Source organism: Mesoplodon bidens (genome assembly GCF_964165515.1).
Source record: "Mesoplodon bidens genome assembly, chromosome: 3".
NCBI classification, from domain to species: Eukaryota; Metazoa; Chordata; class Mammalia; order Artiodactyla; family Ziphiidae; genus Mesoplodon; species Mesoplodon bidens.
The window spans coordinates 10,526,200-10,539,932 of NC_138178.1; the positions used below are offsets into that span (position 1 = coordinate 10,526,200).

General features: G+C 42.8%; 1 protein-coding gene across 1 annotated transcript in view; it reads right to left on the reverse strand.

Annotated features, from left to right (window-relative positions):
* Positions 1-11,536: 11,536 nt before the first annotated feature.
* Positions 11,537-13,733, reverse strand: part of GPR158 (G protein-coupled receptor 158) — a gene marked incomplete at both ends in the record, with an annotated part of 306,367 nt that continues 304,170 nt past the window's right edge. The window contains one exon of the mRNA XM_081228989.1: positions 11,537-13,021. Within this exon, the coding sequence (XP_081085115.1) occupies positions 11,537-13,021 (1,485 nt within the window). The remainder of the gene's footprint in view (positions 13,022-13,733) is intronic.

The window sequence follows — 13,733 nt, forward strand, 5'->3', positions numbered from 1 at the left end:
CTGATCCCTCTGGGGAATGATGGAATATTGAAGACTTGGTGTTGGCCTCAAGGTGGGCATGCAGCAGTGGCTGTAGCCACCTTGGCCTTGGAGAGAAGAAGTCCATGTTTTTGAGCCCAGGCCTGACCTCCATCCCTGCCACCACAGCCAGCGTGTTCATAAACCCAGTGGGCAATAACAGGGGTGAATGGGAAAGAGCCTGAGGTATCCAGAGCAGATCATCTTATCCACTTCTTACTAAAATCCTTCTCTGCTGAGGTCACCCTTTGGTAAGCATTGGGACACAAACAGGTTCATTTTTCTTTGTCCATTCAGGGAGGTCTCTCCCCATACCTCTTCCCCAGACTCTGTTGTCACCAATATTCTGATCATGTTACTTCCAAGCCCTTGACCATCCAGCTAAACACCCAGTTCATGATGGGTTGCTTAGGTCATATGGTAGCTTGGTGGACCACGGTTGAGTATTCAGTCTCTACTAAGGCCCAGTAGCAAGCCAAAAGCTCTTTCTCAAAAGGAAAGTAGTTGTCTGCAGAGGATGGCAGGCTTTGCTCCAAAATCCCAAGGGTCTGAGCTGCGAATGATCTGCTCCAAACGGTATCTCTGTCACTGACAATTCAAGCACCATTGGATCTGCTGGACCTATTGGTTCAAGGGGCAGAGTAGCTGGCAAGCAAGATAGACCTGTTAGAGAACCTTCTCTTGTTCTGGGCTCCACTCAACGCTAGCAGCTTTTCTAGTCACTCGATATATGGATCAGAGGAATGCACTCAGATGAGTAATATGTTGCTCCCAAATCCAGAGACCCACTAGGCACTGTGCTTGTTTTATGGTTACAGTAGGGACCAGATGTAATAACTTGTGCTTCGCCTGAGAAGGGATATCTCAACATGCTTCACACCAGTGGACCCCAGAAACTTCACGAAGGTGGAAGACCCATGAATTTCTGTTCAGATTTACTTCCCACCCTGTGGCATGTCATCATCTGTTGCCAATGGTCCAGAGTAGTTGCTACTTCTTGCTCAGTCATTCCAATCACCATATAATCAAGGTGAAGGATCAGTGTGATGTCTTGTGGAAAAGAGGTCTCATGTAATCAAGGTTCTTGCAGACTAAATTATGACATCGGGCTGGAGAATTGATGTACCCCTGAAGGAGGACAGGGATGGTGTATTTCTAGCCTCTCCAGCTAAAAGCAAACTGCTTCCAGTGGTCTTTACTCATAAGTATGGAGAAAAAAAGCTTTTTCCAGATCAATAGCTCAGCTACACACCAGGTACCAGGGGATATGTTAATTTACTCAAGCAAGAAAACCACACTTGGAACAGCAGATGTGATTGGAGTCACCACCTGGTTACGTTTATGATAACCCGCTGCCATTCTCCAAGAACTGTTTTCTCCAGAAGCCAAATAAGTGTGTTGAATGGGGATGTGGTGGAAACCAACCCTCCTGCATCCTTCAAGTCCTTGATGATGATGCTCATCTCTGCAATACTTCCAGGAATTCACACTGATTTTGGTTTACTTTAATCCTATGTAGAGGCAGTTCTAGTGGCTTCCACTTGGCCTTTTCCTACCATGCTCCACAGTTCAGGGAAACAGTGTGGAGCTTCTGCTGGTTGCTGAGTATTTCTATGCTAATTATGCATTTTGGAACTGGGCAGATAACCACAGGATGGGTTTGGCAACTCAGTGTGAGATAAACTTGAGCTAAGATTCCATTGATCACCTGACCTCCATAAGCCCCTAATCTGTTGACCCACAGTGTCAGTTCAGAACTAGGGTTCAGTCATCCCTGAGAACTCTGATTTTTTCCTTTTCCCCAGTGCAGAGTCACCCTTGTAAAAGGCAGTAGTTATGTTTGGAGAAGGTTGGGAGAAAGATTAATAGTATAAATTTTTGGCAGTGTGATGAGGTCCTTCTCCAGGGGACACAGTCTCCTCTTTATTCAAGGGGTTCTGGGTCTGGAAACTAGCTCAGGGCTGGGAATTGACTCAAGGGCCATGACTCTTCAGTTTTGGTGATTCAAGTTAGACTTCTGTCATTTGACTTAGAGCTTTTCCACATATGCAAATCAAGCCAGAATTCAGGAGACTGCCCGTCTATTTCTCTTTTAGGGAAACTGTTCAACCGGCCAATGACATAGGTCTCTGCGAGTCAGATATTTTGATTGCTGCCTTGACTCTGCTATCCATTACAGTAACAACTCTTGCCTTGTATTGGTGATTAAGTGCCACCAGCGGCCCTTGCCACCCTGGGATCCAGTTATCCCCATGACATTTAAGGATCCCAGTCCGTAGTAGCCATTCTCCCTATAATTTCTGACCTACAGAGAAGAGTGACCACGGAGTTCTTCAAGGATGCTGAGGCTCCCTTCACAAATTTGTTTTTTTATAGTCATAGTGAAAGGTGTGTCCTCTGGCCCCTTGGTCATGGGGGTGAGCAGATCTTATATGACAAGTCAACTTTAACATCCTAATTTCCCTAAGCCTTTGGATATATTCTTCTACAGTATACCAAAGAAGTTCTGGCATTTCAACTTCATTTAGCGTAGAAGACATTTCAGTCTATGTTTCAGCCAACACCACCCCTGCCCCAGCCGCCCCGCAAAAAAGAACAGAGCTTTTTCTAACTCTTTAAGTTACAATATTGAACCCAGAATTTTTGTTTAGTGGGCTCAATAAATTCAGCCTGATCCAACTTTACATTTCTTCCACCATCATCACACACAACTTCAACTCCCATAAATATTCCCCATATTCCTGCCTGGATACATTGGAAAAATTATGTGGTCTTTTGTGGTGTGACACATCTTGTGGGTCACTCTTTGCACCTCATCTGGGGCTCGCTGGAACTTGAGTCTAGCTATGGGTCTAGAAGCAAAGAGGAGTGGTGGGGGCATGTCCTAGGAGAATCAGCCATGTTTTTCAAGGCAGTTCCTTCAGGGGAGGCCATTACAATTTCATCAGGCAAAGCAGAGTTAATCTCCTCAGGTGGGAGTGGCTTAAGGGCTGTTTGTACCTGTGAAGAAGACTCACTGTCCCCAGCTTCATCAGGATCTAGCCGTATGCCCCATTCCAGTTTTCAGGACTCCATTCCTTCCCAATCAGTGCCTTTACTGCAACACCTTGTAAAGCTGAAAATTTAATTTGCATTGTCATTCAGCTGCTAACTGCAGATTCTGTGTCTGGTTTTTATAAAGCTCAGCTCCAGGGCTACAGGAGGTAAGGATTTCTTTCAAGACAGACATAGAAACTTTCAGATGATTCATGTGGTGGTAGAAGTGGGAATTTGAATCCCGGAACTAATACTTTTCTTTCCCCACACTGCCCCTAGCAGTTAGGAGCCAGAAGCCAATCTCCTTATACTTGCTAGTTTGACAAAACGTTCTAAGGTACCAAACAGATGGTCACCCAGAACCTTGCCTCCTGTAGGTATTGGATTAGGAATATTCAGTGGTGAGATTTTGTACATTTCTACTGCCACATTACACCATGGATTATCAGTACCCTCTCTCCCACCAGAAAGAGTCATTAGTGCATTTAAATCTAATCAAATTAGGGAACCAATTCCAGGAACCTCAGAACCGATTCAGAAAATTCACTCTTAAGATTCTGTTCCTCTAGAACTACTCTCAATACCAAAATCAGTATCAGTCAGAGTACTCCAGAGAAACAGAATAGGATGGATGGATGGATGGATGGATATAGAGGGAGAGAGATTTATTTTGAGGAATTGGCTCACACAACTGTGGAGGCTGGCAAGTCTGAAATCTATAGGGGTGGCTGGAAGGCTAGAAACTCAGGCAAGATTTTTATGCCATAGTATTGAAGCAGAATTCTTTCTCAGTTTTTGTTCTCAGGACCTTAAACGGGGGACTTCCCTGGTGGCGCAGTGGTTAAGAATACGCCTACCAATGCAGGGGACACGGGTTTGAGCCCTGGTCTGGGAAGATCCCACATGCCACGGAGCAACTAAGCCCGCGAGCCACAACTACTGAGCCTGCGTGCCACAACTACTGAAGCCCGTGCACCTAGAGCCCGTGCTCCATAACAAGAGAAGCCACTGCAATGAGAAGCCTGCGCGCAGCAGTGAAGACCCAATGCAGCCAAACGTAAATAAATTTTTAAAAAAAAGACCTTAAACTGATTGAATGAGGCCCACCCACATCATCAAGGGTGATCTCCATTATTTAAAGTCAACAGACTGTAGAGAGTGATCGCGTCTACAAAGTGTTTGCTGAGGACACTTGGTACTACAGTCAGACGGTCTGCATTTTCCTAACCCCGTAACTATTCCCCTCTGCTGTGATTTGCACCATCCACAGTTTCAGCTGTTTCTATTAATTGTTTTCACTTCTTCCTGGATGCCTCCTATTTCCCCCCTTTTTGCCCCTTTTCTGATACTTCTCAGCTTAATGCTACTGGCACTGGTTTTCAACACCCTCTTCTAGGTACATCAAGCCTCTTCTTCCACACTGGGTCTCCTGTACTTTTAGTGTTCTCAGCATTTCTTGGCCATTTTGGCCACCAGTCACTGTCAAGCACTGATTCACTTCCAGCTTTGGGGCTGCTCCAGAGGAAAAAATGTAGCCGCTAAATGGTAATAGATATGGAATAATTTACTTCTATTTAATTTATGTTTGGGATACAAATGAAACAACTGGATTACTAGAATTCTGTTATGTTAAGTGAATCTGGAAACAAGCATATACTCTCTTAATAAACTAAAAAAATGGGAATAAACAAGATTAGGTCTTAGAAGGGGATGTGCCTTTCGGAGGACACAATGATGAGTAAGATGCCAGTGAGAATTCCCATAACAATGAGCTCTTTGAGCTGAGGAGAGAGGTGCTACGTAAATGTCAGGTTATATCATTGATACTTAAGATGCTCCAAAAAGGTCAAGCATTAGCCAAAGGGAACAGAATGTTTGCAGCTTTTAGTGGACCAGACCCATTCATTTGGAGGAAGTTTAAAAGGAGTCTCACACACAAGGTGGATAAACAAGGTTGCAAATTTCTACCAAAATATTAATACCTTGAGTAGGTTGTAACACTTACAAATTCATCTCAAGAGGATTTGAATGAATCCACAAACAACCTTTATACTTCTGTTCACATATGGAAACTTTATAGTTATATGCATGCGTATCATGACTACTTCTACATAACATGAAATATATGGATACGAAATTCTAAAGCCAGTAAAACATTCAGTTTGTTCAAACTCCCTCATGTCTCAGGAACATCTGAAACTCTAGCATCAGTATTTATTTTTATGTGGATATTTTATATAGACCCCACCAAGCTTTATTTTCCGAAGAGTTCAAATAACTAAAAGTAAGTTCCTACAGCCAAATTAAACATTTCTTACTTTTTATGACATATGGAAATATTTTTTAGAGCTCTAACAAACGGGGCCATGTCCCAAACCTTCAGCTTCTCCCTCCTTAGGGTGACAAATCAATTCTTACCTTGTAATGCTGGACAGTTACTGCGGTTCAGTCATAATCTGAAGTTTCCACACACTGCCAGGATGTGGATGGAAGACCAGTTGGTAGTGAACATTTTAGAAATTCTGCAGCAAATCTTCATCCAACTCCTGAGTTTCTCTTTCTCTTCAAGTGTATTTTAGACAATGATTAGTAATCAAACATTTCAATTCGGCAAATATTTATTGAACTCAGAGCAAAGCCCATGGCTAGAAACTGGGGATATAGAGGTAAACAAAAAAAAATTTCTTGCCCCCAGGAGCTCTTATTCTAGCAGATGATACAGAGGACTATGTAACTAACTAAATTGTGAGTCACTGCAGTCATAGACTTAAGCAACTTCCTAAGGCAAGCACAGAGGAAGGAGAAAGTCATTGTGACTTGTGGCAGTAGGATATGCTTCATGGAAGGAGCGTAGCATTTGTGCTGCTCCTTGAATAGGCTAAACAGACAAACATCCCGGGTTGCCTGGGACAGTCCCAGTTTACACTGTTTTCCAAGCATAATTATTCATTATTAGCACTGCACTTTCACTCTCCAAGGTGTCCTTTGGACAATAAATTATATGATCATACTAGTATTGGAGCACACATAAGATGCTGACACAGAGAAGAAGGAGGGTGAGAATTTCAGATGGACCAAACAGCAAGACAAAAGGCACAGAGGAATAAAATCCCATGGTATGCTACGGGAAAAACTGGGCTTAAAATCTTGAAGAGGGCATTTGCCGTCTTTTCTATTGCTGTTTGAACTGAAATGGAAGTATGTTCTATAAGAATTGTCATGACCTGCTATTTACATACTTATTTTTCTTTCTAGGAATGTGACTGTTGTGTAACAGACTTTTCCCACATTTATCTCTCATTTTCCATTTTCATTTGATCAGACAGTTTTATTTCTGGCAAAGTATTATATTCATATCGCAGAGAAAGGGAAATTAAAAACCAATTCAGACTTTCTGTTGTCTGCCTTCTGACCAGTTAACACTGAATTAAAGCATACAATGTGCTCCGAGTTTGCCCTTGTACTTTCCAAGAAACAAATGTTTAAAGAGAAAATAACCAAAATTAGAGAGACATTATTTCTGTCCTCATAACTATTCAGGGGGGAAAGGACAGAATATGCTGAAATAATAACAAAAATCTTAACAAACTTGCATTGCTTTAGAACAAGAGATTGACATGATTACTTTTTGGAGTGATAAAGTCAATCTCTGATAGGAATAGTCCTCTTAGGTATTTTCTTTTTTAACAAAAAGGTTCTAAATGTAGCACAAAGAAACAAGACTATCACTGTGCATAAATATATGAAAAGTAATACAGCCATCAACCAAGCAATTCCAACAAATACTGAAAAGGCTCTCTCTTCCTTATCACATAAGTAGACTTGATTTCCATGGCCTGTTAATCCCCAAAGGCTTTTGTCTCAGCTCTTTAGGATCATTCAAAGACCTGAAACCACTGATTCTATGTGTAAGTACCGAGAGAATACAGAATATGCCAATATGCAATACACAATGGTGTATAGAGTTGGGAAAGGGCCATCGCAGGAACCATTTAAAGGAAAGGTGATGCAGGGAGAGGGTGGATCCAGCTGCCTCCTCTGACCTCCTGCCACACCTGCTTCTTTCTGGAGCTGCTTCAGAGCTGCCACTTCCAGGCAGGAATTTAGGTCCGCATCTAGGCAAGCCCTTTGCTCCTTTCCCAGCCCAGTTCAGTATCAAGGTTTCCCAGAGCATGAACCTGGCATCCAGCTTTTTCTCATGAGTAGAGGATACTGAGGTCCACTGACCTTCAGAGAGGGCTTTGAAAACTTTTGAAATTATCCAAAATGTTAACAAACTTAGAAGGAACATTTATATTTGACATAGTTACCTAATTACTCTGATTTTTCTGGCTTCCTAGGAGTATAACATAATAGGAAACACATTGGAAGATGCTATTTTGATAAAAAAATTACCAATATTTTTTTCCTCTCCTCCTTAGGCCCTCACTTTCCCTTACCCCGACTCTTGTACTAGTCTTCTAACTGATCTAGCTGCCTCTAGTCTCCTCCCACTTCAGGCCATTTCTGGGCTGTTCCCCATCATTTGGGGAACAAATCATTTCCTTCTAAAATATGACTTGATTATGCCCCTATTTAAAGCTTTTTGACAGCTCCCAGTACTAAAGGATACACTGTAGTTATCTGAAGCAAGACATGCAATGCTGTGCACAATTACCTTTCTGGTCTTACGTTCTTTCCCTTTCATACCTGATGGCTTTGCAGAATTTCAGCCTGGTGAATGTGCCCTCCTTATTAAGCCAGCCCTGGCTCCGAGACTTAGTCACGCTCTCCTGTGTGATACCATAGCAGGGCCTGGATACTCTTATGGGTCTGAGTGCTACTGGAGCACCTTGTTCATCTGAAGATCATCATCACTGCTTAGCAGATTGCCTGTAATGTTTGTTGAGTAAATTTAAAACGGTAGCTGAACAGGGAACTATATTCAATATCCTTTAATAAATGACAATGGAAAAGAATATATATATATATATATATATATATATATATATATATATATATATATATATATATATCCGAATCACTTTGCTGTACACCAGAAACTAACACAACATTGTAAATCAACTTCCTTCAATTTTAAAAAAAGGTAGCTGAGGAATTCCCTGCTGGTCCAGTGGTTAGGACTCTGTGCTCTCACTGCAGGGGGCACTTGTATGATCCCTGGTCGGGGAACTAAGAAACCACAAGCTGCGTGGTGTGGCCAATAAATAAGTAAATAAGTAAATAAGTAGATAAATAAATAAAAATTTAAAAGGTAGCTGAATTAGTTCCCATTTCGCTAGAGCATCCTTAAATCAAAACCACTAGTCCTAACAGGTCTTATTGGCTCCAAATGATTACCTGCATGTTTGAGGCCACATTTGACTGATCACACATTCCTATATATAGGCAATGTGGGGACGTGTGTGCATAAGTGTACCAAAGCCACAGATATATGGGATTCCTCCTAAAGTTGGTTAGGTGAAATGAATTCAACTTCTGATAGATGAACACACAAATCGCCCCAAACTGCTTTCATATAAATATGTTTTATTGCAGAGAAGTTATAAGTATTTACATGCTGCAACACATCACGACATAAATTTACCAAATATTTTGTGGTGGGATGCTGTAGGTTTCAGATAATAGTTTCAGAAGAACCACAGATTAAGTGAAGAGACTGACAGCTTTATTGACTCTACATCTCTCGGTTGCTAAATGCTAGAAGTCAAAAGGCAGTGTTTTTTTCAGTCCTACCTGTCATCACTTGCATGCAGAAACCTAGGAAGCAAATACAAGAGAACTGTCGAGTTTCAAATCCATATGGCCACCGAAGTTTACAATGGGTTGGGTTATAATTCATGTCGTAAAGCGTTTAACTCTTGCATAAAATATACAGTTCTATTAAGACTGTTATAAATCTACTTATTTATAAACCCTGGCTTAAAAACAAGGACAGGATGCAGCCTGCACATGCACTGAGAAGGACAACCTAGCAAATGTTTGTGGACTTAGTCGTGTTTCTCCACTTGCTTATTGTTATCGATCTGGGAAAACCACCTCAAGGATTGAAGATTTAAACTTCTCTTGGTGATAAATAATGGCAATGAAAGTCTAGGAAGGACCCCAGGCGCTCTTGCTGATTTATGCTGGTGGAAGAGACTCTATGGACTGTACTAAGGTAGAAACTGGCAAGTCTTCTTTAGGCCACATCTCTAGCAGGGTCATCCTGAAGTGCAATAAAAAGTCACTGATGCCTGACTGCTTATTTCTGAAAAAGTCAGTAAAGTACTAACAGATCTCAGATGTAAATGAAACAAGTAGGTGGGTCTGGACACTCCAAACCAAGTTCACAACTTTATACCTTAAAGTTGTAGTCCAAGGTCACTAAGTAGATGGATAGGCTTTGATTGAAAAGGAAGCGGAGAAGGAAGTAAATGAAGAAAGCAAAAACAAATAGAATTTCTACATCTCTTCAAACCTACCCCACCATCCTGAGTAATGCACGAAGCAAGCAAATGGGTGAGGAGATTTCTGCACAGCTTTGCAAAATGGTGAAATGCATGTTACTCCTGAATACAAATCACTGGGAAAATTTTGATGATGAATAGGAGAATTCCCAGTTTTTATCTTCCACTGAGAGTAATATTCCTAAGAACAGCCCCATATCAACCTTCTGATGCCCTTTTCTCAACTTCTACCCTCCTAGCACGTTCTCCTTGCTGCTCAGAAAATGAAAAACGGTTATTTAGGCTATAAATGTCCTGGCCAAACAAGCCGTGATACTTCAGCATTTAGCGTGAGAGAAAGGAAGTCTGGGTTCTATTTTTAAGTGATTCATCTTAAAATAAAATGAGACTGAGTTTTGCAATGGAATCTCTTTGCATGATCACATCAGTGGGGCTAAATCAGCAGCTTCGGATTGCCGTGCCAGGTGATCAGTGTGGAATGCGATACGTTTTATAAAACATGCTTTGGGGGCTGCTGTGCCTTGCAAATAACCCCTACATTTGGAATTCTGAGCCTGGTAGCTCACCTAGGCCACTTGCAGGACTTGGAAGTTTTCCAGGGCTTGGAAGAATGAAGAGCCCACACTGCCTCACAGGCTTTGAGTAACTCTGGTTATAAACCTCTTTGGGATTCAAGCCCAGCAAGTCCTACCCCTGCCTGAAGCAATGAATAAGAGTTTATGAGAATAAGTAGTTTAAGGTAATGTAAAATATTATATATTTAGTATACATAATAAAAATATATCCATATAATGATCTTGATGCTGTAATAATTTTTCTCTTTAAAAATATAATCCCTTGAAAGTGCTATTGGGAGCTCCCTTTCTGTCTTTGTTTTAAAGGCAAATCCCCTGGCTCTGCAGTACTCTAATTCTCTTGTCATTCCCAGAGTCTTCCCTTGCCAATGGTAATAATAATGCACAGTATATTTTTCTCACTCTTAGCTTCTTCCTTCCTTACGAAATGCTGCTAAGTATGAAATACTGAAAGAGTTAAAAGGGACAATTAATTGGAATGAAGGCATTATCTATCCCTGACTCTGAACAAACAATAGATAAGTTGTCCTTAACTTAATGAGATGTATGACTAAGTAGGACCACTTGACCTCCAATATTAATAAAGCTTCTGAGTCCTAACAGGAAGTGCAAAACAAGAAACTCAACGTGTATAAAAAACCCTTATTAAGACAGTATAACAAACCATGATGTGAAATAATAGAGTCAAATCCCAATTCACAATATATAAACCACAGCCAAAACTAAAAGGTTTTATCATAACAGTTATGGCTTCCCAAGCCAGAGAAAGCATACTGTACCTCAAGAATCAACTAAAGTTGATAGAGAGCAGGTATTCTGGAAGTTGCAATAACAATTGAGTAGCTGCAGATTGCATAAATGTGTTGTGTCACGTAATATCAAAGTTATTTGCAAAAATTATACAATCTGGAATGCTGGAATGAGACACAACAATGTACTGAAACAGATATTTATAAGAAAATGAAAGCAATCATTAATATAAAAGGTATTTTTGGATGCATTAAGTTAGCAGTGCTATCAAGGTTAAATAGGTAAAGTCAGTTCTTTTTAGTCAGCTACTTAGAATGTCGGTCACATACGTCAATACCTTCCTGCCCTTTGCAAAATCTCATCCCTCTTCTGTGTCTTCTGGTTTGCCTTGCTTGGGATCTTCAAAGTCCCAAGGGTAAGTATTGATCAGGGGCAGACATTGAGGGCTACTTCCCCCAAACATATGCTAAAGTGTAAGGATTTTCCCAGTGTTCCCTGGGGCAAGACTTTCCTGGCCAGTCTAACTTCTCCATTGCGATGTTGCCCTGGCCTCCTGCGTTTTCTTCCACCCCTGCCTTTCACATTTCCCTTGATTGATCAATACTCCTTGGGAATTTGTGATCCTGTATCTTCTTATAGCGAATTCAGTGTTTCTTCCTTCTCCTTTTCTTTCTGGGGATGCTACACTTTCAAAGTATCCCAGACCTCTTATTTCCGAGGCCCTGCTATCTTATTTGCACTTAAAGCAGAAGAGGCAGGGAAAGCTACACTTCTTTCAGCATTTGGTTGATCTGGGGTCTCAAACTCCCAGGGACACACCTCAGCTCGTGATGTTAAGCGTTGCTGAAAGTTATTACTTGAGTTATATGAGTCAGGCACGTTTTGCTCAGAGGAAGATGTCTTTTTCTCCTGGTCTCCTAGTTGGTTGAGGTTTTCATTCTCCACTTTTGATGCTACGGCTCTGGGAGGCAGTTCTTCACACTGCCCAGCACACACAGTGGCTGCAGAGTGCTGGCCGTCATTCTCCCCTTGAGCTCTTCCTGGGGGAACCTGAGTCTTGGAAATCACACACTTCTCATCTTCAAAGAGGGACTGACCTTGGCTCTCCCAAGGGCACACCTCAGCTTTGTCTATGCTCTTCGGATTGGACTGCTGACATAGTTCAGCTACCTTAGGCTTGGGATGAGATTTCCCCTTTAAGGAAAAAATTGGGTTTTTCTCCATTTCAGAAGCCGCAATCGATACGTGCTTTTGAACTTTTGATTCTGAAGGCACAGGACCGGGGGTCAGGTCGTAGATCTCCCAGGGGCACACCTCCCCTATGTCAAAGCTGTCCTTCATCTGGGGGGTGCCTGGACTCAGGTCGGAACTGGCAGTGGGGGGGTTGGCCCTTTGCTGCCTCATAATCCCAGATTTTGGAGGTTTTCTTGGCTCCTCTGAATGATTGGAGTTTGGGGGGGCAGAGTCTTGAGTCTCTGCGTTATCTGAATTTGAGTATTTTCTGTTTGTCTCTTTCTCTCTTGGCAGAGCTTTCTGGGCTTTGGCCCGTTCCTCCACGCCGGACGCCTGGGTTTTCCCGGCCAATCCGAGCGTCTTCTCTTTGGCACTGGCGATGACGCTGAGGGACTTCTGTAACACTGACGTGCGGGGCGGCCCGGGCTTCTTCTCCGAGGTGAGGTTGTGGGCGCTGGCCGACTTACACACCAGAGGCACGGACTCGGTGGATACGGCCTGGCTGTCGTCTTGCAGGGCTCGCGGTCGGTTCGTTCCCGCCGGGGACCCCAGCACAGAGTCGTCCGTGGCCGCCGCCGCCTCCTCCTCCCGGCTCGGGGCGGGCGGGCTGCCCGGGCTGCCCGGCTGCTCCCGCACGTGCTCGTATGTGCTGTGCGATTTCTTGAGTGAGAAGACTCGGTTCCGCAGGGACTCCTCCTTGGGCTTCCCGGTGCCGCCTGCAGCCTCCTGCGGGTTCCTCCTGCCCGGGACGGCGCCCTTGGCCGCGCCGTGGTCCAACGCGTCCTTGTCCTCCTTGGAGCACTGACGGCTGACCGTCTCCGGGATCTCGGTGATCCGCCTCATGATGGAACGGCCTAAGCCCTTCTTCGAGCACCGCTTTTTCTGGAGGTGGGGATTATTTGTGATCATCTTCTTCCTCTTATAGATTTCCAACTGGGCGTAGAGTTTCTTCAGCTCGTCCTGCCATAACAAGAGCAGATTCAAAGAGGTGCGGAATTTAGCGTTTCGGCCGGCTAATATCACTAACTGTAAAGTAAAGCCAATGAACGGGGTTCTTCCTAACATCTCTGCTCATCAACTTTCCCCGCACTCTCACTTTCTGATTCCTCTGTATCTTGTTTCACATAGCGTTTAAACTTTAAGACGTGAACTCCTGCATTCTGCACTTGCTTCATGCAACAGGCACCTTGAACTTGTGAATTGTGTGGACCAGGCTGAGCCTGGACCGTGACAAAACACAGCCTGTTGTCTACTGATAAACCATATCCCTGAACAATATGGGAAGCATCATGTAGCCAATGATAAAATTACACCTAATGTTAAATTAGTGTACAACAGACCATCAAATACAAAAGCGTCTTCTTCCTCCAAATGCTGATATATTGTCACAGATTATTTCAGATAATTCACACTCTCTGCTCACAGATCTATCCTCGTTTCCCATCAGCAAGATGTCATAAACCGCCATCATGGGACATGGACAACCAGTTCATCATCATGGTGTCCAATAAGTCAGTTAAGACTATCAAGACTGGCCTGTGTGGCCTAACTTATACTGTGATTCTATGTTTTAGAACTGGGTTAACTGCATGTGATGCCTTCGGTTCTTACACAAACACACATGCTCTCTAACACAAAGAAGCACACATGAACATCAACCCACACGTGCGAG